Source organism: Hippocampus guttulatus, chromosome 4 (assembly GCF_054856545.1).
Source record: "Hippocampus guttulatus isolate MCC_2025c chromosome 4, RoL_Hgut_1.0, whole genome shotgun sequence".
In the NCBI taxonomy this organism is placed as follows: domain Eukaryota; kingdom Metazoa; phylum Chordata; class Actinopteri; order Syngnathiformes; family Syngnathidae; genus Hippocampus; species Hippocampus guttulatus.
The window spans coordinates 11,073,752-11,099,250 of record NC_141264.1 but is presented as its reverse complement, the minus strand read 5'-3'; the positions used below and the strand labels follow the sequence as shown (position 1 = coordinate 11,099,250).

Genomic DNA, 25,499 nt, shown 5'->3' with positions numbered 1-25,499 from the left:
GTATTTAACAGCCAGAATAGAAACGAAGGTTGTACTTTCCGATATCGCCATATGTTAATTTCCATTTTTCTCGATGTGCTTAGTTCAGCTCTCAATTAGAGGTTCCAGTGTTGTGCAGTTTTGTTGTTCTTTTTTTTGTGGGGAGTAATTTCCTTTGTGTGTTTTTGCCCAACGGCTCTCACAGCGCTGTCAGTCCCTAGTTTGTCGTTCACTGTTTTCATTGGCCTATTGGCCAGTTATGATTGAAATAGAGCAATTTTACGCCATTATGAATTATTAATAGAGGATTCTTGTTATCTGTGAGCTCTCAGTGGTTTAAAAGTGTGATATAAAAAACGCAATAGAAAACATGCACATTCTATTCATGTATGTAGGTAAAATGTAAAACATTGCAGTCTGGTTGACAACTGTTGTATGTCTTTTATTAACAAAACCGCCCAGCCATCCATGTACATATTGGCACGCTTCACTTTGTTTTGTACTTTGTTTAGCATCTTTCTCTCTTTGTATTTCTGTGGCATTAACCAGCTCTGAATAGTGCTTCAGTATGTCTCTTCTGCTATTGCTAAACTTGAAGATTCTGTTTGTGTCAAAACAACAGGCAAGTCTGGCTAAAATACGGTAATGATTCTCTGAAAGACACACTAATTAAAAACACGTGACGAACTTCACAAATGCATTTGAAAATTTAAATGAAAGTGGGATGATATTAGCTGTCATTATTAAGGACACCGGAATGAACACATGTCCAAATAAATCTCCCACAAATGTAAAATACAATATTATTACAACAACAAGGCAAAAGGTCACCAATATGGAATGCTGGATAATGCATCTGGTCACATTAATAAATCTTATCACAAAGTAAAAGAGACTCTCGACCAGACTATGACTCTGAATCGAATCCAATCTAAGTTTAACAAATCATCATGACTCATTTCTGAGTTCTACAGAGACACAAAACGATTTACAGTACTTTGTGCTGATCTAGTCTTATGTGTACCTCTAACCGAAATCATATTTCTTTGCGTTTGCATTCAAAGCAAAAGCGCAAAATGCAGTGATTTGATTGTCTTAAGTTAATTGTGCAAACTTGAAATTTGAAAGTTGAAATTGAAGTACCAGAGTAGCGCGACTTTAAGCTGCCGGACCAATGTAAGACTTGAATAAGGCAAACAATGGCTGGAAAGTCAAAAGGAAAGCAGCAATGCCCCTGATAAAATCATGAAAAGTTTTCTTATTTCTTTGAGTGAACAAACAAATAAAATGTGGGCACTTTGTGTCTTACAGAGAGGTTTCCTTGGATTCTGGCACAACAGGCTTAAAGGTTAGTATCTCTGTGAAAGTGTGACCTAAAGAAAAACAACACAATGCACGCACGCACACGCACACACACACACACACACACACACGCAGACACACACAACCAGAGTAAATATTTGTCATTGCACTGATTCATGTTTGATTTCTCCTTCCCTTCAGCCTTACGTTTCCACTGTTCCAGCAGCAGGTCTGTGTTATCCAGCGAGTGGTCGTACGGCTGAGCTTCCGTCTCCTCTTCAGGTTCCCGAAACTCTGTGAAGTACGGCAGCAAGAGGGCGTCCGCCGCTGTTGCCCTGCTTTCCGGATCCAGCAACAACATGCGTTCCAGCACAGACACAGCTGAAGAATTGAAGTGGGACAGGAAATCAATTCAGGGGCGGCGGGGGGGTCCATTGAAAGGTGTTTAATGAAAGGTGAGGAAAATTCTGCGTCTGACTAGAAAGTAGACATGTCTTACCTTGGGGATTGGCTTTGGAGAACACTTTATGAAGGTCTTTCTTGTCTACTTTTTGAAGACCTTTAACGTAGCATTTGGCCTGAAAATAGAATATTAACGTTTTAATTCAAAGAAAAGTAAAAATTGACTCACAATTAATGTAAAATTTGATTGCCAACAGAAATAGGCAGCGAATGATTTCATTCGTTAATCAATCATTCTTGGGTCACCTGTTAGGTGTACAGTAATCCCTCGTTTATCGCGGTTAATGGGGACCAAAACCACCCGCGATAAACGAAAATCTGCGAAGTAGCGTTCAATTAAGATAAACAGGTAAAAATAAATAAATAAATAAATTTCCGCAAACGGTCCGCGAGAAGCTGCAAAACAACAGTGAGTCACATAGAGCAACATATACAGTAGTGTACTCTAAAAATTTATATATATATATATATATATATATATATATATATATATATATATATACATTTATATATATATATATATACACACCTACATACATGTAAAAAATATATGTATATATATATATACACTGTATATATTTTAATATGTTTGAAAAAATCCGCGATGCACTGAACCCGCGATAAACGAACCGCGAAGTAGCGAGGGATCACTGTAATATCAAATGCAGGTTAATTCTAATCATCTCAGCTCAACTGTATTTTCAAACACTTATAATCACTTTCAAACAGCCATCGCTGCATACAAAGTGCTGCATTCCTATGAAAATACATTCAAACTCACAAAACGTGCTCAGCTCGGGCTGAACATGCATTTAAAGCTTCCGGGGTGAGAGGACGCTGGCGTGTATGTCGCCGCTTCTCACTCCAAACTTTTCCAAAACTTTTCAGATATTTCTTCTGATTTTTCTTTTGCCCTTCTGTTTTTGGACTGTTTGGACTGTGATTGATGTAACAAATCATAGCTTCACCCGATCAATCAAACCCCAAATCGTAACTTAGTCCACGGGCTAACGCCGGTAGCTTAAACTTACCGGCTGTCACCGCACCGGCCTTTCTCCCTCGTCATGGGGCGGCACAACTTCGCCGCCTTTGGGTTATTTCTGATACTTCTGACGTTCTGCCATCATCCAGTGACAGGACTACTCCACTATTCTGTCGCGGATCTTCTCCGGATCCGGAGGATTGCACCGGAGCCTCCACCGCCGGAACTGCACCATCATCCTGACATCGCTCGCCTGCCTCGACGTCGCTACATTCACCGCGGGTCGCGTAGACATGTTGACTACAAAAATCCTGGCTCAATCAACTCGACCTGGTCCACTTCTCGACGTCCTCCCAGAAACCGCGGCCGCAACACCAACTACGATGCAGTAGCCCGCCTGGCTAGGTCGGCTAACAGCACTGCCGCCATCAAACATGACACCTCCGCTGTCAACTTTGGACTGCTGAACATCCGCTCACTTACGAACAAGGGTCACCTCATTCAAGACGTCCTCGCCGAACGCAAACTTGACTTCCTCGTTTTAACAGAAACCTGGCAACAAACAAACGACTTCGCTGCTCTGAATGACTCCACTCCTCCCGGCTTTGTTTACATCTGCCGTCCCCGTGGCAACGGCCGTGGAGGAGGCCTCGCGGTAATCCACCGCGAGAAGTGGAAAGTCTTACCAGTCTCCGTTCCTGCATCAAGCTCTTTTGAATGCATGGTGTTTAAACTCCCTGGACCCACGCCAACCATCATTGCCACAGTTTATCGCCCCCCGAAGCCACATAGCGATTTCATCAATGAATTTTCCAGTTTAATCACACACTTATCCACTCTCTCGCCAAATTTAATTTTGCTGGGAGATTTTAATATTCACATGGACAACCCCGACCTGCCACTCACAAGAGACTTCACATCCTACCTGGAGAGCCTCGCGATACACTGTCTTACTGACTTCCCCACCCACATCAAAGGCCACACATTGGACTTGGTTTGCTGCTCTGGCTTCTCCCCCTCCAAGCCCACTGCTGATGTTTTTCCTGAAACCGATCATTTCCTCCTCACTTTTAACATCGTACTCCGTCTCTCTACAATCAAAACCTCCCGCCTCATTTCTTTTCGTAATACCAAAAATATCAACATTGACACCTTCTGCTCCATTATCGACCGTTCCCCGCCCCCAGACGCCCTTTCAAACCCGGATGACCTCACCGCTCACTACAATGCCTGCCTCACAAATATTCTAAATTCTCTCGCCCCCTGAAGACCAGGACTGCTTCATTCTCTACATCTGCCCCCTGGTTTACACCCGCTCTTAGATCATTGAAATCAAAAAACCGCCAACTTGAGCGACTCTATAAGAAAACCGGTCTCACCATCCATAAGGACATGTACACTACCCATATCACTAAATACAAGGACCAAATTGCACAAACCAAATCCAGCTACTACTCCGGCCTCATCCTCTCCAACGAAGGAAATTCAAGAACTCTCTTCTCCGTCATGAACAAAATCCTCCGGCCACCAAACTCTCTCCCCCTCCACCTGTACTCCACAGCAACCTGCAACTCCATAATGGAACACTTCAATCACAAAATCCTTAAGATCCATCACCAACTCCATCAAAACCTGCCTGCTCCCCCCCCCATCTGAACCTTCTTCTCCTTGTCATCTCTTCTCCAGTTTTGTTCCACCAACGACTGCTGAATTATCCAACCTCATACTCAAATCCAAGCCCACCACTTGCCAGCTTGATCCTCTCCCTTCATCCCTTGTTAAATCCTGCCTTCCTTCTGTGCTTCCTCTCATATCTGCTATTATCCACTCCTCACTCTCTTCTGGTATTGTCCCATCACTCCTCAAAACTGCTGCTATCACCCCCACACTGAAAAAACATGGCTCTGACCCCAACAACTTTGATAACCTCCGCCCCATCTCCAACCTTCCATTTATCTCGAAAATCCTTGAAAAAACTGTTGCTGCTCAACTCCACTCCCACCTGTCCCTTCACTCTCTCTATGAACCCTTTCAGTCCGGTTTCCGCCCCTGCCACAGCACAGAGACTGCCCTAATCCGTATTGTAAATGATCTCCTCATAGCATCTGATTCCGGTTTAGTCTCCATCCTCATCCTCTTAGACTTGAGCGCTGCCTTTGACACAATCTCTCACCCTATCCTCCTCAATAGACTCTCCTCCATTGGTCTCTCCCACACTCCCCTCAGTTGGTTCCACTCCTACCTCACTGGCCGCACTCAGTTTGTCCAGCTCAAATCCTTCACCTCAAAGCCCTCCCCAGTCACCACAGGTGTACCACAGGGATCTGTCCTAGGTCCCCTTCTCTTCATCATCTACCTCCTGCCTCTTGGCAATATCCTCCGCAAATTTAATATCCACTTTCACTGCTTTGCTGATGACACCCAGCTCTACCTCTCCTGCAAGCCAAACTCCATACTCCCACCCCCCTCCCTCACCTCTTGCCTCTCCGAACTCAAAACATGGTTCACAACAAACTTTCTTAAATTAAATACTAATAAAACTGAAGTCCTCCTTCTTGGCACCAAATCCACTTTATCCAAAGTAAACAGTTTTTCCTTCAACATTGACAGCTCCCTAGTGTCCCCCTCCCCCCAGGTTAAGAGTCTGGGTGTCATCCTGGATAGCATGCTCACCTTCCACTCACATATCAACACCATCACCCGCACTGCTTATTTCCACCTCCGCAATATTACCAGACTTCGCCCTTCCCTCACCCCCCGCACCACTGCTATTCTTGTCCACAGTCTTGTCACATCCCGCCTTGATTACTGCAACGCTCTCCTCTTCGGCCTACCTCAAAAGTCCCTTCATAAAATCCAGCTGGTTCAAAACGCCTCTGCTCGCATCATCACAAAAACATCTTCCCAGCAGCACATCACCCCCGTTCTCCAACAGCTTCACTGGCTCCCTGTTCAACATCGCATCAATTACAAACTGCTTCTATATACATATATGGCCATCCACAACCTGGCCCCTCCTTACCTATCCGACCTTCTCCAGGTGCATATCCCCTCTCGCTCCCTCAGATCCTCGTCCTCCCTCCGCCTGTCAGTGCCCCCTGCCCGACTGAGCACCATGGGAGCCAGAGCCTTCAGTCACGCTGCTCCAAAGCTCTGGAACAACCTACCTCCGGACCTCCAAAACTGCACACCTCTTTCCACTTTCAAGTCCCGTCTAAAAACACACCTCTTCAGGATTGCCTACAACACATAGCTCTTCCATTTCCTATGTTTTTATGATTTTATGATTTTATGTCCTGTTTTTATATATCTCGTTTACTAATTTTTACATTGTATTTTCTTATTGTCTGTACAGTGTCCTTGGGTGGCATGAAAGGCGCTTTTAAATAAAATGCATTATTATTATTATTATTATTATTTGCAGCAACTAACATATATGCAACAATAAAGCAATACATCAGTAACAAAGATGGTAGAAGGCACCAAACAGTAAAACTAAGATCAAATCTGATAAGGTGGCGCGTGTCATTTCAAGATTTGAAAACAAATAATAGGATCTTGAAAAGAACTCTAAATTGTATAGGGAGCCAGTGAAGGGATGCCAGAGTAAGAGTTATGTGCTCCCTCTCACGAGTACCATTCAAGAGGCGAGCAGCAGCATTTTGGACCAGCTGGAGGCGCTTAATGGAGGATTGGCTAACACCAAAGTAAAGTGCATTGCAGTAATCGAGCCGGGATGTGACGAAGGCATGAATTACTGTCTCAAGGTGCTCATGAGAAAGGAGAGGTTTTACTTTAGCCAACTGTCTAAGATGAAAGAAGATGGATTTAACAACGGCACCAATTTGCCGGTCAAGTTTAAAATCACTGTCCAGTTTAAGACCCAAGTTTGAGACTGTTGACTTAATATAATGAGACAGTGGGCCCAAGTCTACAGCATGAGATGTACAAGGGCCACTGGGACCAAACAGTACCACCTCTGTCTTCTTTTCATTGAAATTCAAGAAATTTTGCGCCATCCAGGTTTTGATTTCTTCCAGGCAGGATAAAAGTAGCCTTAATGAGAAAGCGTCTTTTCATCGATCAAGTTTGCATTTGTTTGCTGTTGTGTGATTTAAACTCACATCATCCGATTGTAGTTTTGCTATAAATTCCTGAGATGGCGTTCCTGTGATCTTCATGATCTCCGTCAGCTGATCAAGGTCTGACAAATTTGGGGTTAAGGGATCAAATGATAAGACACAATAGTTGCTGACAAACAGGGGAAAAGAATGCCCAAAAATAAAGGATACGGTCATTCCCTTTAAAAAGAGGCTTCCCTTGTAGCATTTCTGCCATGATGCAGCCAACTGACCAAATATCCACTGTGGAAGAAGCACAACACAGACGAGTTACACACACACACACACACACACACACACACACACACACACACACACACACACACAGTTACCGTAAATTCAAACTTCAAATCTTTGCTTCAATGGGATCAAGTTGAATATTGCGTGAGTGCCCCCTCGTGGAATATAAGTGACAGTACATGCGATTCGCTCAAACGGAGCCAGTCCGACTCACAGTACCAAAAGGAAAATATAAAAACAAACATTACATACATTTTTACGTAAAATTCGGTCATGACTGTTTTTGCTTGACACATTTCATAATATGAGTTCACTGATCACCATATCAGCAATGGCACTAATTATGTTCATCAACACTCGAACGAGAACCAATAAAAGACATTTTTCAAAGATCCACCCAATACAAAGAAATGATTACTTCCTGCCTAATATTGTGATTGGCATTTGCAGTCACTGCATCATGTTGATAGCTGTTTCTAAAATTGGATTCAGCAACATAAGAGTTAGAATCTTAATCAAGCTCTTGTTTAAAAACAAGTATGTACACTCTTTTGAAGTGCAGTGAAATGGCGGGGAAAGAAATGCTGGATCAACTTATTGCCTGTCATGATTCTGTTTTTGTTTAGATTACATTTGGTTTTGTGACCTCCATGTGCCTTTTTTGTCTCCACCTGTTCTTGCTTGCCCACATGGTCCTTGCTTTCTCGTCAGTTTGCTCATATTTATTTCCATGGTTTCTGTCAGTCATGGTGGGATCGTTGTTGCAGTCACATTGTTTTGTTTTTGCTGTCATATGTTTTTGTTTGTTAGTTTGAGTTTGGGGGTTATTGGGACTTTTGTTTGTGTTTTGGATTTAATTGTAAGCGGTTTTGTTAATATTATATTTGGTTCAGTAGACTCTGCTTTTTGTGGTCCTCTACTATCACGCGCTCCATGACATTGCCATGCATACACTAAAGCAAATGGGGTGTTTTGTAAACTTACATTCTTCTCAATAGTTGATAGTCTTCATAATGCAAACATGAAAAAAAGGTGCCTGACTGACTTCACTTGCAAAATCCTGTCCAATGATCCACGTCACTGACAACTGCACATGTTCAAGCCCGTTCACTTGAGGTTGCCAACTTTTGGTGGTAAATCACTGTCTTAGCAGCCTTGTCTTGAAACGCATCGAGTGCACCAGAAAAACACATACCTTCTCTGTGTGCAGTACATCCAGTCAAAACATGTCAGTAAATTGAGAGCACTTTACAAATGGATCGATTACCAGTCTGGCTGTAGTGCATCCAGCTTAAGATGACTTCTGGGGCTCGGTACCAGCGAGTCACCACATAGCCTGTCATCTCACTGTCGGCCTGACGTGCCAAACCAAAGTCTAAAATCTGGCAAAAAAAAGTAAAAATGAAATCACATTGATGCCATCATGAATGTGTAATTGAGAGAATAACAGTTAAACAGAAAGTTTCTTCACTGCCTTGCCATTTTATCAGCTGTCACATTGCAACATTCCTGTCTAAATAAATGCTGTTTCAGAACTTATGGGTGGTGGGTGGCAAAAACATCTCTCCACGTGTGTTAAGGCTGAACTTGAGATGAGGTGTGAATTGAAACATTGAGAAATCTCCACATTTTAACCAAAAAGCCAACATTTGTTAGGGTTGTGGGTGTGCTGGAGACCATCCCAGACAACTTAAAGAAAAAGTATTTACCCCAACTCTGGACTGGTTACCAGGTAATCACGGGTGAATTAAACAACCATTGATATTGACAACTATACAATACATATTTATTGACATCGCACTTTCAGGGCAGCTGCGGCTGTAACAAAGTGCTTTACAGAACATTAAACATAAAATAATAACAATAAAACAGAACAATTAATGTAAAACATTGACAATAAGACAATCATAACAACTCTTACTTGTATTTGAGCAATTTAGGGACTTCAGTCATGCAACAGTGAAACTCCTCTAGAACGAAACCTACATGGGCGAAAATACCCCCTTACGTGAAAAAATCTTCATGCATTAACACAATTCCCATTCTCCTGCCCCCCCCTACGACGAAAACCCCCCTGTGGCGTTATACGAAATATTTTTCTCTGCTCCAGCCTCGCGAAGACATTCACTACAACAAAGTCTTATCCAACAGCGACCTCTACTGCTTCGTTCGAAAAAAGGCAACAGCAACCACCTCACTGGTTTACATAGTGAACAATGTTTATATCGGTCACAGCTGCTAGTTTCCTGGACTCAACATACTCATAGCTGCTCTGCCATTGGCTTACCGAGCATCATCCTGGCCTCCAATTGTCCAAGAGCGACCTCACCGTCTATGCGTGTAGATACTGAAGCTAGATCCGTAGCATCCGATTAGCTGCTCAGAGTAAATTGCTTATGGCTCGACGGACATTCAAATAAACGAACGTTTCCTCGAATGCTTTTCTTGTTATCATGCTAAAAACAGCCACGGGACGCTTCGTAGTCCTCGATGGCCATAGTTAGCTCTCGAAGGCTAAAAACCTTTATGGCCATCGAGGACTACGAAGCGTCCCGTGGCTGGCTTAAAAGTTCATTGCGTGCCAGGAAGTATTTGTTATTGTTAGATTCAGACGAGGATGGACATTGCATTACTAAAATGGCTACAAAATGGACCATTGGATGTCAAGCAGCTAAGACAAGAAGAGCTCTGATGCTGGAAGAGAGGGTAAAAGTGATCAAAATGAAAGACAGAGCAAGCAAAATAAAAGACATTATCCAAGAAATTGATGTAAGTGAAAGTGAATGCTGATCGTAAATTTCGCAATTTCTTTCCCTTTTTTTCTTTCTACACTGACAGTATGAAGTGTCAAATAAGTGTATGCTCATTCTTATGCACGATTGGAATAAAAATAGAGTACACATACGTTTGTGTGTGTGTGTGTGTGTGTGTGTGTGTGTGTGCTTACATCTGAGATCAAATTTGCTAGAGTGAAAACCCCCCTGTTGTGAAAAATTTCTTGCTGCAAACATGATTTCGTTGTAGAGGAGTTTCACTGTACTACGAATGATTTTGTGACGTGTGAGGAAGCCCGAGTAAATCGAAGCAAACTTGGGGTGAACAAGCTAACTCCACACCAAGATGTTCCATCAGAAATTTGAATCGAGATATCCTGACAGTGAGGTAGACTGCCAGCCGTAAAGTCACTGTGCAGCATTACATGTTGTCATTGTTTTTGTTACCATTCACTGCCAATTGGCTGTGTACCATTTACTGTCTTATAAGTGAGGCTTGTGGTCTCCATTCCTATTCAACCAAATACGACTCTATGCCTTGCTGTTATGACCAATTTCCTTTTTTTTTTGGTATTTTTTTTCACAAGATACGCAGCAAAGAAAGAAAATCGAATATGATAACATTGTATTTACTTTTTTAAAACCGTCGTTACATGTGTTTGGGTGCGCGAATGTACCTTGAGCTCACAGTCTTGGTTAATGGCAAGATTTCCTGGTTTAAGGTCCTAAAACGTTCACACGAGCAGTCAGCGTCATTCCACAAAGTGAACAAGAGAGAGACAAGTTAACTGCAAGTTAGCTCATAAAAGGCCATCTGGTTTTGAATCGATTAGACACATGTTGGAAGTTGATACAATAAAGGCAAACTTACCCTGTGAATGATGCCAGCAGAATGAATATACTGTAATAGAAGATGCATATGTGGGACTTATTCAACAGAACAATGGGATCCACAGATCATAAATGGCATACAACAGCAAGTCAAATGAGAGTGTTTCACCTTGAGCCCTTTGAGGATCTGATAGACCAAATATTGGATTTTTTCTTCAGACAGCCTCTGTAGCTTCATCACTTTGCCCAGGTCTGTGCCCATGAACGGCATCACAAGGTAACTTGAGGGGTAGGACCATTGGAAGCATGAGAAGTAATGTGGTTGAAAAGTAATGTATTGCATATCAGCAGCACCACAATTCTCACTTACAAATCATTGAATTTGTCCAAAGAGAGATCAGCGGTAAACACATCCAATAGACCGATCACCTGCAACGGAGGGAACATGCAGTATTATTAAAACATTTGACGCTGCAGTATAAAAAAAAGAATTAGTGGTGCTCACATTTTCATGCTTCATGTGTTTGAGGAGCCTCAACTCGCGGTAGGCTCGTTTAGCAAACAGCTCAGACTGGAAAGGTCGATACAGCTTCTTGATGGCCACTTTGGTTCTGGTTCTGACGTCCACTGCTGAGCTAAAATATAATTTTTTAAAAAAAAAAAAGAGGAGAAAAGTTACAAAATGTTTATATCCTCCATTTTCTAATCCCCTTATCTTCACAAGGGTCGCGGCGCATGCCAGAGCCTGTCCCAGCGGTCTTCGGCATAGACCCTGAACTGGACGCCAACCAATCTTAGGGCACACATAGACGAACAACCATCCGCACTCACACCTAGGGACAATTGAGAGTGTTCCATGAAACTGCCATGCATGTTTTTAGAATGTGGAAGTTACAAAAGCTTAAATGTAGTCAGCTATAGTCAGGTCATTAGTGAGAATGTCTTAGTGTCTTTATTATGTTTATAATTTACAGTAAATGCTCATTTGCATGGCATAGGTAGGTAATTTTCGCATGCACCGTATTTACGGCCAACAGACGGTGCAAATATTTTCATGTGCAGAGCATACATTTAATTTCCTGTGGCATAATACACCGCAAATTCCGCCTTTACAAATACAATACTGCTCAGTTTTGATTGACACCGTCAGTGAGGTACAACAGTTTTCATCGTTTTGGTTGATTGTAGTTTGCATTGGAGTGCAACTATGGGTGCATTGCATCATATGGAGTGCTATTTTGTAATACCCATCAAGAATGCTGTATTTGAAACGATACAATCCATTCATCCATCCATTTTCATTTCGACATACAACCGCATTATTTATATGACATGTAATATTATTTTTGTTTGGATTTTATCAGACAATCAACATCGGTAGTAAAATAGTAAAAATATGGTGGTTGGATACCAAATGTAACTCATTTTTATGTGCAGCTCTTGTATTTGTCTCATTAAGATGACTTCTGGGCCGCTTGTATCCGGGATCTCGTTCTTTCGGTCACGACCCATAGCTCGTGACCATAGATGAGGGTTGGAACGTAGATCGACCGGTAAATTGAGAGCTTCGCCCTTTGGCTCAGCTCCTTCTTCACCACGACAGACCGATACAACGTCCGCATCACAGCAGATGCCGCACCGATCCGCCTGTCGATCTCTCGCTCCCTCCTGCCCTCACTCGTGAACAAGACCCCAAGATACTTAAACTCCTCCACTTGGGGCAAGATCTCTCCCCCGACCCGTATTGTTTTGTGTTTTTTGTTATTGTAAAGTGTCCTTGGGTGTCTTGAAAGGCGCTTATAAATAAAATCTATTATTATTATTATTATTAATGTTGAGTGTAGTGATGGGAATTCCGGCTCCTTTTAGAGAGCCGGCTCTTTTGGCTCGGCTCCCTAAAAAGAGCCGGCTCTTTCGGCTCCCAAATGGCTCCTCAGTTTTTTTGTTGCTTAAATTAATTTACTACCAAAAATAACGTAATATTATGCGTAAAATGAATTACTAATGCAAAAAATAGACAGTATATCAAATATTTATTATTTATATGGCTTTATGTATATTCTTCTGAACATACTCAACATGGAGTACAACATGGAGTGCTACAAAAATAAAAACAAAGTACAAAGACCCATATCAAAACAAGGTCAACAAAAAGTTCCAATCTCTGAATGTGTATATTTATAAGCTTTTAACTATTTACAGTAAAACAACATAAGTCCTGTTTCTCCTCTCTGTTAATATTTGCCCTGTTTTGGAGAAGATTCTCTCAGATGTTGCGACAACACACAGCCAACACAAAATGGCTGAAAATCACTTGCAATCATTTTACCCAGTTCCTCGTCAATTGTGTTCTGTTTTGCGGGTTTATAGCTTTTTGCATAAAGTGGCTCATAGAGCTCTGGGTTGTACATCTAGGCAGTTGTGACATTGCAGCAGCAGCAACAGTTGCAGACACACTAGCACCTTCATTAATAGCTGGTTCCCTTGCTTGTCTTTTCTCTTCCAATTGTACTGATGGGTGGACTTTTCTGATGTGCATGTGCAGGTTATTTGTGGAGCCTGATCGATGGGATATTTTAACCTTGCACAGTCTACACGCTGCCTTTGAACTATCAATTAAATTGAAATGAGTCCAAATTTCACTGCGTTTCCTATCCATTTTCTCACCTTTCCGCTTTCCACCGTGTTGTTTTTTTCGCTAACTAACTCTCTCGTCTCCTCGTTTGTCTTTTTTGCGTGCTGCTCGGTGTGCTGCTGTGTGTCTCTTCTCTAACCCCTCCCCCTTCTCTAAACTGCAGCGCGTGTGTGTGTGTTTGTGTGTGTGTGCGTGTGTGTGTGTAACCCCCCCCCCCCCTTCCTCTCCTACCACGGATCTTGACCAATCACGTGCGGCTTTAACCGAACCGAAAAACAGGAGAAAAAAAAGTCGGCTTCTATTCGGACCGGCTCCCAATGAGGAGCCGGCTCCCATCGTTCACTTCAAAGAGCCGGCTCTAAGAGCCGGCTCGTTCGCGAACGACACATCACTAGTTGAGTGGAAACTGACTTTCATGAACAGAATCGACTCGACGTTACTGGGCAGGGGTGGCCAACCAGTCAGAGACTAAGAGACAGTTTTTTTTTTACTGTGTTACTGCAAAGAGCCACATCATACACATGGGCACACATAATCAGTATATAAGGAGTATTTGTGTAGTTTTAATGATGTTCAACAGATTGGGCACCTAATGAAGTGGGCAGACAAAAAGCGTCTCTCTGAGGCTCGTGTCTTTGTATGTGATGAATGGCTGCACAAGACACATAATTCCTCACTGCTACAACCGGAGGGTCTTCTCGGGCTGCGACCAAACAGCAAACAACTTTGGCTATGTTGTTCATGTGTTATTGGGTGTTTTTGAGGCACAGCAGCACGCGGGCTGGACCCTCCCACTGAGTAAATCATTATGCACAACACTAAGAGGCAAATCAGTGAGACAATCAATGTTGCTTTGGATTGTTGTGCAGCCTTCAAGTCTGGAGGACCACGAATAAGCCAATATAAAACCTTGCGGCCAGCGTAGTCTTGCTTTCCTTTCAACTGACGAAGATGAAACGCTTATCTCCTTTGTTAAACGTGCCACAACATGGTTGCTGAGCGGTATGACATCTGTTCCTCCCGACAATTGCCATGTCGTCGCCGTCGCACGCCCGCGAACGCACACAAAGTCTGAATAAAATTTTCAAGATTTGTCACAAATATACTCACCAGACAGTCCCGTATGCTCCGGTCCCCACCTGCTTCAGATCACGGTACCTATCCGGTACCTCCCATGAGGTTTTGTTGATTTCTTGCCGATAGTAGCCCGGCCTGACTCGTCGAGACATTCTTGTTGTGTGAAAGTGAAAGCCACGAGAGACGTCTTATTCTTCTCTTTCGTAGTTTAATCTCTTTGAGAGCTACACGTCCATTGTTCCAGCTCGTGTGCGTCGATCATTGCGCCTGTGTTGGTTGTGGATGCGCGTGCGTCGGGCGCTCTTCGGGGCGCACCCTAAGGTCGCACAAAGCCACTCCCAACTCGTTTGGACGTCTGCCATGAAAGGTGAGACACCTGGAATGCGTTTAACACGACACCTACGCGCAGAAAAATACGCTCGTTCAACTGGAAGGAAGATGCAAGCGCTGCGCAAAAAGCAGCCCGAAATCCCCAGAGTGGAGATGACGGCCAGAGTGACTGTCAATGTAGCTTCGTGGAAGCAAGTTCCGAAGGTTTAGAACTTGCTGAGGCATGATTACGTCGTCTTCTGAACATGCGAGAAAAAAAAATCAGCTTGCATAAGTTCAGCCTACGTGGCCTTACTACAAATAGAAATGTTTATGTTGGTAAAAGGACCATTCCTTTCCAGCGCTGCTGCCGTTATGTAACAAATGTGAAGAGGCACAGTTGTGCTGCGTAAATGAGGGCATTTGAGATTAAGATAGGATTTCATGCAAGCACAAAAGAAAATGTGCCACTTGAGTTCTTTGTTTTGGGGGAGGATTTTGCATTGTATGAACTATTAATAACTAATCGTAAACTTGACTAATTCATACCTTTCAAAAGTACAACTGGAAAATCTCAGTAAAACTTTCCAAACAAATTATGAGGTAAATAAATGAAAATGGACAGACTCCTTTCAATCCTGTCACATTTATGGCACAACATATTATTTAATCCCACCGATCATTATCCTTGTGATCAACCTTCATATTGTATCAGGGAAAGAAATTATGTGACAATGGCAATATTTGAATACAAAAGCAACTTTCACATGAAAGCATTTAAACACCAATTGGCCACAACATTAGATACACCTACACTGTGTAATATGATCCAATACAAGAACTGTAAAAAAAAACAAAACAAGAATCTGTAGTTTTGCTTGACACGTTTATTATTGTGGCTTTAGTGGCATAATGCAAACATTTTAATATTGCAGTGCTTATTTAGATAACTAATCTGTATGGCGGAGTACAGTTCTACACCAATGCAAACATATCAGTATGATAAAAATGAACCACAAAGAGTGGTGCCTTGAGATACAGGTGACCCAACTTACGAGTTTTACGAGCCAATGTCAGACCGCTTTTTTGCTTTTATTGGTGAGAAAAAAATGAGGTACTAGCACTGTATAGTGGCAGTGAACTTAAATAAAGTACGCCATACCAAGCAGCAGTTTGGCAGATTGTGAACACATCTTCAAAATAGATGGCTAAGGCTGCGCATTGGCATTGCGGATTGAAGCTTGCAGTCAAACTAAACATGAAACGAAGAGAATTATACATAATGTGTTAAAATCAACCACTTAACTTTGCCCTAAAGTCCACAATCTTAATGCGAGCACATAATAGGCAACACCACATACAGGCTAACGAATAGCATGTCTGTTGACGGATATTCAAAAACAAAAGGTGGAGCAACACATCCAGACAGATACGACGATACTCGCATACATTTATAATATTTATCCTCTGCAAAGAATGACTAATATTTCTTTGGCTTACAGAGGAGATGAGGCCATCTCCATGGACGCTATGTCCACACGTCCGTATTACACTGCCGCCAGGGCACAAGGAGCAGCACAATGTCCACTATATTGAAGCAAAAAAAAAAAAAAAGTGGCATAACCAGGTTGATTTCTTTACGTTCTATGTAATTATGTCAGTATTGTTTTTTAAAAAAAATAAATTTCTGGATTATAGAGTGATTGTTTTCTCATTTCAAATAAATTACATGTTATGTATTGAGGGAGGCTGGAAAAAATGGATGGAATTTCCATTCACTTTGTTGGGGACATTTTTGTTAACAGTATTGTGAGTCATGGCCACAGAACAAATTAAGCTCATACCTCAAGGCACCATTCAGTTCATAGCTAACAATGCCAAATGTGTACTGGATCATGATGGTGATGATGTTGATGGTGGTCATGATGTTGTGGATGGTCAATGTAGATTTAATCACTCGCTCTTCACAATAAAACTGGCCTATTGCATTATATTGGGTATATTTTCAGGCATCGCCTCCATAGTTTATCAGCCTCAGACAGGTCCTTGTAAGACTTTCCGTCTGAGCCGTCATTAAAAGCCACCAGGCACCAAACAGACAGGGAACATGATGGGGTGATGCGCACATACAGTATACCTGTATATAACTTTTCTTTTTAATTTGTGCAGGACCACGTAATATTTTTTAGGGCCTTGAATGGTCATGAGAGTAATGATACATTCGTGGCACCAAACCCAACTTATTCCCTGACTACCTTGTGTCACCGATGTTCTGAATGGAGTGATCTCTGAATCTCTGACCCGCTTCCCTGACACCAGCCTGCCACGCAGTGATAGTTGTGCAAATAATCAGGAGGCATACTAAAATGTGGAACAAAAGGAAGTGAATGCTAATACTTCCCTCACATTTGGGCAGGCCAGATGATGAAGTTCAGGGAAGTAATTATGACGATCATGTGACACACATTGCCTGAGACCAAGCTGGAGGTTTGCTGTCATATGGTACAGGATTTCGAACTGTTGAGGCAGATGCCACCACTTCCTGTTGCTCTTCACCATCGTCTCTCTCCCCCTGTTGGGTGGCACCACCTTGGCCCACCCAAGCAGGAACCTCCAGACCTGGCTGGGAGGAGAATGGCTTCTCCAGAACTTTGAGCACTCGCCGAACCTAAAGTACAGTATCGCCAGATATTACACATCATGGAAGTATACACTGCAGCTTGAGAGGAAGTGAAGGTGAGACTTTTCCACACTATGTGGACATATGTCGGCAACATTGAATTTCCATTAACGTGCACAATAGGGTAATTGAGGAAGTTGTCCACAGACGTGAATGTGGGTGTGTATGTTTGTTTGTCTATATGTGTTCTGCACTAGTTTGGGAATGATCATGATTTAAAAAACACAAAACTTGAAAATACATTTTAAAATGTCAAAGTTGGGATTTAACCATTAAAAGTTCCAGTTGATATATTGCAAGAACAAATAAGATTAAAAAGTAGAATTTTTCAGAAAAATGGCTCTCTTTCCAGCACAGCGGAAGCTGTCATAGCTGGAAAGGAAAAATAGACCTTCTGCAGGTATAACGGCTCAATGTCTCATTTTGCCCATTTTTTTATGCTGTATACTCATGCCCCATTTCACAAAATACACCTCTCACATTTTTATAAATATGATATAATATTGTATCTTTTAATGGGACAACACTGAGATCCTCCACTCATCCATGATGACATCATCAGAAATAAATAGGCTATTCTTGGACTCGTCAGACCACAGCACACTGTTCCAATAATTCCTATTTTTGTTGGTAATAACAACAAAAATGCATGCCTTTGGAGATAGTGTACAAACCACAAGCATCAGTTGACCATACCTCAGAGAAGTCACCACTCTCAGCAGCCTCTATAGCGTTCTGGGCAATGTAGTTCCGTAGCACCACACGAGGGTTGGTGCTATCCATCACCCTCACCCTCTCCTCCAGCACAACCTGCACATCAGTGTTGCCCTCAAGTTCCTGAGCCAGACGCTTCCTGTAGTGGTGATACCAAAGAACACTCATCAGAACAGTAACGGAACACCCAATGACCCATTTCCTGTTTTTAATTGTCACTCCCTGACAACTTTATCGCTGACGGTTCCACCTCTCATCCGGCTCATGGAGTTTAACCGCCTCATGTTCATTTTAAAATACTGTTGTTTTTTTTGCATGACTGCCTCCAGACAGTCCACAGTCCAATCATTGTCTCTCGCAGCCCTCCCCCACCGCCACATCCCACCTATATCGTGTGATCCAGCTGGTCCACTCTTCAGTTTGTTTGGTTTTCATTTCTTCCTCGTTGGTCTCCATCAGTTCCTTCAGTTTGTTGAGTCGGCTGAGCTGCCTCGCTATTGTCATCCTGTCAGAGATCATCTGGAACAGCGCTGGGTTACTTTGTGCCATAGAAAGCAGCATCGCCAACTCCCTGCAAATAGCAGGCACAACATGCAAATAGCCCCTCAGTTTAATGGTTTCACCGCTATCTACGCAAAGTATTGACTTTATCTGGACCGTATTGGCCCAAATATAAGACGACCCTGATTATAAGATGACGCCCTCTTTTTCAAGACTCAAGTTTAAAAAAATACTTTTTGAACACCAAATTAATTTTTATACAGAAAATAATTACAGTACTGAACATCTGAAACAAATGATTATAACAATATATTTGAGAGAAAAAGCATGTTATTTTTCCTCGTTCAAATCTAAAGTGCAATCACATTCGTAAATGAATGAAACAACTTCTTGCTTGGCTCTCGACGAAGGTGGACGCTTTTGCTTTCTGCTCCTGTCCCTCCACCCCCACCCCCACGCTTCCCTGCTCGCCACTCAGTCCATGTGCTGTCTTTGTCTGACTTTTCCTAGCCTCCTGTCGTATTGTCATCCTAAAAACAAATTTTCTCGATGAGAAGAGCAGGCAGTGGGGAGCCTACTTGCCCCTCGGGGACTTTTGCTGCTGGGTACACCCTAGATCCTTGGAGGAAGCGGAGAATGGTGTGCCTGTCAACACTGTCCGTTGAGGATGTGGACGACATCTGCATTATCGGCCTTCTGAGAACAGGTATGCTGCTGTTTGGTGTTAGCAGTTTCCTGATCTATCGCAAAATTCAACCGACGGGAGCGGCTCTATTGGAAGTGAAGAGGCTGCCGGTCTAAGGATGGCATAGTGTGGATGTCCAACACTCAGACTCAGACTGTGCTCAACCACAAACTGTTGCGGTTTTGGAGCGTCTCTGCAAGATGGTCAACAACTTGGAGAAACTGGAATCCGTGCTCAAATATTGACTGAAATCACGGATTTGGCTGATCGACGCCACTAAAGAGAGATAAGCCACAGACTGAAGGCTGTCTTAAATTCTTGGGCAGCCTGCTACCAAAACAACATCTGCTATCTCGACCTTCCCCTGATGAAAGTATGCACGGAAGCTAGTCCCCCACCATCACCCCCTCCTTCATACATTCCCTTGTTTCACCGTCTTCATTGTTTATGTCTTGTGACCTGTTGTAACTGTCATATGCTTGTGCAGGAGTTTTTTGCCTAACTCAAATTATCCTCAAAATGAGGGTAGTTCGAGCGTGTTTTTTTTCTCCCCCTCTCCCTCCCTTGTGGTTTCTTTCTGACCTTCGGGTTGAGTGAATGCTGGCGCATTTTGGCTGCCGCTGCTCAACCCGTATTATTTTGTGTTTTTTGTTATTGTAGTGTCCTTGGGTGTCTTGAAAGGCGCTTATAAATAAAATGTATTATAATTATTATTATTATGGTTTTTGAAATGTAAATTGCATCATAACTTCAGCTGCCGGTTAACCTGGCCGATCTTCGACCCACTTTTCTTCAGATTGTCACTATGTTTCTCCATTTTCTGTTATCTCTTCTATTATTTTCTTCTCTTTTCCTTCTTGCCGCTATTTTTTATTTTTCTTCTTCGTGCTACCGCTGTTTTTATTTTTATTCTTCGTGGCAGGGGTTCACTTTGGCCTGGGGATTCAAGTTCAGCATTCGCTTCAATAATATCTGGCGCCATTTAGCGTCGTGAATGGGTATAATGTCTAGACCCCGAATATAAGACGACCCACACTTTTTCAGTCTTATTTCAATGCATAAAACACTGTCTTATATTCGGGCCAATACGGTAATTGCATAGCGAGAATAGCTCAACTCACGTCTGGTATGACCATAGTACATTTTATATCTACATTTAGCAAAAGTTCCGTGCCTCTGTCAACAGCGGAGTTACTTCCGTGTTTGTTCAAACAACATGCCTGTCTGCTGGTTGCCCCTGTATGAATGTGTGTGGTCAGAAGTTCATGGAGCTTACACTGAGTGATGAAAACTAATTTCAATTAGATGTTAAAATTAAATGATAGACATACTATAGCTAGTTCCTTTTTGTGATGTAAATAAAATGGTCCTTGGACTCTTAACCAGTCAATCAATCAATAAATAAATGAATGAAATATTATTTTGTGATTGGATGGTCGAGGGCACATAGGCTTTCCACTCGCATGACATGTGACAAGACTAAAAATAGATTAGCTTTAGGGCGCTGCGTTTGCTGTCATGTCTTATTTTGCAGCTCCGATCGATGACGTCATTGATAGATTGTGCAAATTACGACAAATCATGAAATTTCAGACGATGGCAATTATGCAGAAAATGTAAAATATCGCCCAATTTCGATCCAGTTTGATCAGATAGGGGTAAAGCAGTTTTTGTTGTTGTTGTTTTAAACCTTCAGGCTCAATCAAAAATCGAATAATATGGAGCGTTTGTTTCCTCCAAAACCTTCACTCTTAATCAGCGATTAGCAGTATTCAGATTCAAATTCTTAAAAAAAAAAAAAAATCCTATACCCAAATTTATACTGCAAATGCTTTTGTTAAAAGTTCAAACTGCAGTGGCCTAAGCAGCCCACCGTGGGTCCATGGTGGGTTTATTGGCAGCTTTGAGCTCCTCCAAAGAGGCACACTGCTCCAACAGGAGGTTTGCAGCGTCTCTGACAAGCTCCTCTTCCGTGTCACTTTCTCCCTCCGAGGGACAGGAGATGTGACTTAGACTGCGGAACGTGTTGGTGAAGTCAGCCCCTGCATGGTAACAGACCACAAGTGAAAAAGACAAAATATAAGTAAATAACATCATATATTTGGTTTCTTCTTGACCACTCTGTGATTGGTGATGAGTCACTGGATAGGAGTATGAGAAAAAAAATTTCAGTTATCACATATCAATATGAAAACAGAAGAAAGTAGACTATACATTAAAAAGACAAAGGTGGTCACCCTTGTTGAAAATCTGTCTATCAACTGAGTCTTACTGTAGTGTAAAGGCAGATTTGTTTTTTTTTCAGTAATGGAAAAGGGAAAGCAAACAAACACTCCAGTCTCACCTGTATTGTGCATGGTTTGCAGCAGCTCTGTGATGAGGATCTCGTCCTCTGGTTCCTGTTTTTTCAATAAACCCAGCTTCCTCCTCATATCATCAAGGTAGCAGCTGTTATACAAATCCAAATATTCCTCCATAACAGCCTTTGCCCGATCAGGGGGAAGCTCTGGATCCAGGGCCTCTGCTAACTTGATAAGATTCCATCGGCAAATAGCGGGCTGAGCCTGATACGAGTAACGTCCAGAGTTGTCTGAAGCGTTGCAAATGAATTCTGGATCAAACCTGCGTGGAATTAAACATGAATGAAGAAGAAGAAAATACAGACCTTGTGCATGTGCACGGTATATACCAGTGTAATGGATGGATGAACAATTTACAGTGGAGTTGAATTTTTCCCCACCATGCAAGACCAATAATGTTTTCAAACAACAGCTATTTCATTACAATCTCACCTATCCATGAAGCCATAGGGACCATAGTCCAGAGTGAGTCCCACTATACTCATGTTGTCTGTGTTCAGGACACCATGACAAAATCCAACACATTGCCACTGAGCCACCAGTCGAGCCGTCCGGCGCATCACCTTCAAACAAGAAGTCGTGAAAAGTGAAAGTGGGAAGAAATGTTCTTTTTCTGACATGAATAAAAAATTGCTAGAAATAAATAATCGAATCCTTTTTAGTCTTTTATGAAGTCACAAGACCGCATTTTGGGGAAGTTAATAATCTTTTTATGATAGTCTGCATTGTATGCATAAAAGTTATTCTACCTCTCTCCAAATGCAGTAGTCTAATTTGCTGTTACAATTTGCTTATTTGACCTCACAGTTATCGTTGTTTGTAAATGCCAAATGGTGAGTTAATACAGTTTGTGTAAAGTACTAGTGGGCATATTTGTTTGCCCATGTGTGATGTCACAGCAGTTTGTTCTTGTGTGTTATTTGGGCTAATAATATTGATGAGCCTCATGTTGGTGATTTGTTTGTGTTTAATAGTTTAGCTGGTGAATAGAGTCGTTTAACCCTTGTGAATAGCTGGGCTTCACCGGAATGGACGGAAACAGTTTTGAATTCATTTAAATGTAGCTTTTTTTTCCACTGTATTATGAAGCTAGAATGCCAGAATACTTTCTGATACCAATGCAAGGTTATTGATTATTATTCGAATTTCAAACGTGATTACGAATAAAATTTGCAGATTTTGCAGCTAATAGGATGACATGACCATGACAGAATATAACAGTGTTGTTAAGTCTTACTTGTACTAGAAAACACATATTTAAATAACATTTCTTTGGATTGAGAGTTTTGAAGTTAATGTCATAATTCTTAATGACTCTTATATAATAATGTAAATAAATAAAATAAAGCCGAAAGGAAAAAAAGAAGAAGATATAAGAATGTGTACATATTATGTTTACATGAAGCAACGTTACTTTGTATATTTTCAAGATTCCTCATCTAAAGTGAAGAGAGGAAGGACACAGTGACTCAGCTCATGCGGTCGCCAAGTCATTTACCGGTATTACAGCTTAACACAATTAAGAGGATCAAAATGGTCTTGGCTTCAGTCTGCGACGTCAGGTCTTAAATTAACCACATGTCACAACCCTGCCAAGGTTGCACAGACATCTTCTAAAAGTCACTTGGGAGATACGCGTGTAAAAAAGTGTTCCAACCTCTCTGAAGAAAGACACATTCCTCTCCACACGATCTGGGTACTGCTGCTGAATCTCTGGGTAGAACGTTTCAATGACATAGTCCAGCATCTGTCCTCGGAGCTCATCATATCCATAGCTGGGACCCTGACGGCCTGAGAACTCATCTGCCTGCTTAAATATCTCAAAAGAACCAAACCTGTTGAGAAAGCGGACAACAGCAAGTATCAAATATAGGAATCAAAAAAACACATCATACTTTCATCGGCATAAACTACTCACCTTAAAAAGGTTGGTGCGATTCTGAGGACCACAGAGCATCTCTCATGTTGAGGGTTTCCGCTGTAGTAGACATCCCTTACGACTTTGCTGTCTGATGTTACAAGAGAGCCTGCTCTTGTAGTGGGCACGTTCAGGAAGTACATAGCCTCACTGCAAAGGAACTCCCTTATGCTAGAGCGCAGCACCTTACGCCCATCGGCTTGTCTATTGAGAGAGAGCCACAGTACATCAGGCAGCTGTATTTGCTCAATGTCTAATGTTAATTGGAATAACTTACAATGTTTGTCAGTATACGTGTATGCATGTGTATAAATAAATGTGTGTGTGTGTGTGTGTGTGTCTGTGTTGCCTACAAACTGTTCTATTGGATAGCAAGGTGCATTTAAGGTTCCATCTGATTGGTCAAAATCAGAAAAAGCATCCATTGGTCCAAGTACTGTATTAAATAATCGCAGGACTTTACGATGCGCAGATTGCAAGTGCCATTATAAGCAATGCTTGTTGTTCTGATTTGGTGAAGAGAAAGAGAAAGCTTTTATATGTTTCTGATATGATTTAGCAGTGTTTTGTTTACTTTGAGTGACACTCAGTTAAGGCTGAAAACATTGAAAAAATAGGGACTCAGAATTAGCTTGATGATGCCATTTCTGTTGAGTCATGTAGCTCGAGTTTCTCAAGTCTAGATGTATGAGCTTTTCGTAATTATTGCATGATAAGCGGTTCAGACAACGGATGGATGTTGAGAGACAACATCAGAGCTTGAAGTACAACGAATTAAAACGTGCCTTATCTAATGATTTGGCCATCAAGAGGGACACCTAATAAAATACTCAGCGGGTCTATTATTTTAAACATTATTTAGGAATCATTTTTACTGCAGCTACTGTTACATTTTGACTCACTCGGGACAATTATTTTTCCTTATCCAAATTCATAACAGAGGTGGAAACTGGTCTCCAATTCTGGATTAATCCAAACATACCTGTAGTGTGCAGGTTTAAATCACAAATAACATTTTGGGAGCACTGTCAATCAAAATGTATCATTATTATCATTGCAAATGCACAATATCTCAAGTTGCACGTTTGTGAAATGATAGGGATCCTGTTAGATGGTACGGATATTTTAAAAAACAACAACGACAACACACCACGTTAGTACCTTGAATAGGGGGTAAGTCCGGCTCCTTTGACCTGAATCTCCCATCGGCCACTTGGATTTTGGTGCAATAGGTTGGGGTCCTGATTAGGTGGCACTCTTACCTCCCCCAGGTAACAGGCTGCCCCATCACCCAGCTGACCAGCGAAATGGCCGAACTGGTGGCCGCAGTAACAATGAGCAGCGGGCTCAGATCCAGGTATGACTTTGGAGCCACTCAGATAGTCTGGCGCAAGTGGGTCCTCCGTGACCTCATCCCCGTTGAGCCCAAGCAGCGCCAAAGCTTCGTGGGACACCGCCACCAACCGAGGATTGGTCAGTGGCTGCGGCTGGACTCTGGAGAAACACGCTCCTTTCACCTGTCGCACCCCGGGCTCCTCGGAGGGGTCCAAAGGAAGTTTCTTCAGGGCGACGTTTTCAAAGTGGAGTCGCTCCAGCGGTGAACGCACCATGGCCAGACCCATTTTGTCCATCCCGACCGAGTTGAGGAATCGAAACAAGGACACACCTGGGCAAAAAAGACGGGGCGTACCTGATCTCAGTCGATGTACGACAAGAGCCATCAAACTAAGATCACGCCCATCTGCCTGCCGTTTGGCTGGCGCAGTTAGTAGAAAAGTTTCGTCGTCATGCTTTCATAACCCGGAAGTAACAGCGGATGTTTGTGTTCAGGTGGTGTTACATTATTATTCATCCCACCGGAAAATGTAAAAAAAAAACACACAAAAAAAAACGACGGAACAAAACGCATTTTAGTACTGTACTGTACTT

General features: G+C 42.2%; 2 protein-coding genes across 2 annotated transcripts; both read right to left on the bottom strand.

Moving 5' to 3' along the window:
* Nucleotides 1–400: 400 nt before the first annotated feature.
* On the bottom strand, nucleotides 401–14,889 carry mapk12a (mitogen-activated protein kinase 12a). The gene is made up of 12 exons (XM_086108486.1): nucleotides 14,437–14,889; nucleotides 11,197–11,326; nucleotides 11,062–11,120; nucleotides 10,861–10,972; nucleotides 10,732–10,761; nucleotides 10,538–10,585; nucleotides 8,354–8,468; nucleotides 7,018–7,089; nucleotides 6,850–6,929; nucleotides 1,781–1,859; nucleotides 1,489–1,662; nucleotides 401–1,352 (listed from the first exon to the last, which is right to left on the bottom strand). The coding sequence occupies exons 1-12, from the start codon at nucleotides 14,553–14,555 to the stop codon at nucleotides 1,285–1,287; spliced, it is 1,086 nt and encodes a 361-aa protein (XP_085964612.1). The 5' UTR covers nucleotides 14,556–14,889; the 3' UTR covers nucleotides 401–1,284.
* Nucleotides 14,890–15,579: 690 nt separating this feature from the next.
* On the bottom strand, nucleotides 15,580–25,388 carry selenoo1 (selenoprotein O1). The gene is made up of 9 exons (XM_086108286.1): nucleotides 24,732–25,388; nucleotides 23,571–23,774; nucleotides 23,310–23,487; nucleotides 22,085–22,215; nucleotides 21,637–21,914; nucleotides 21,166–21,334; nucleotides 18,492–18,677; nucleotides 18,089–18,245; nucleotides 15,580–17,380 (listed from the first exon to the last, which is right to left on the bottom strand). The coding sequence occupies exons 1-9, from the start codon at nucleotides 25,289–25,291 to the stop codon at nucleotides 17,156–17,158; spliced, it is 2,088 nt and encodes a 695-aa protein (XP_085964412.1). The 5' UTR covers nucleotides 25,292–25,388; the 3' UTR covers nucleotides 15,580–17,155.
* Between the last annotated feature and the right edge of the window lie 111 nt (nucleotides 25,389–25,499).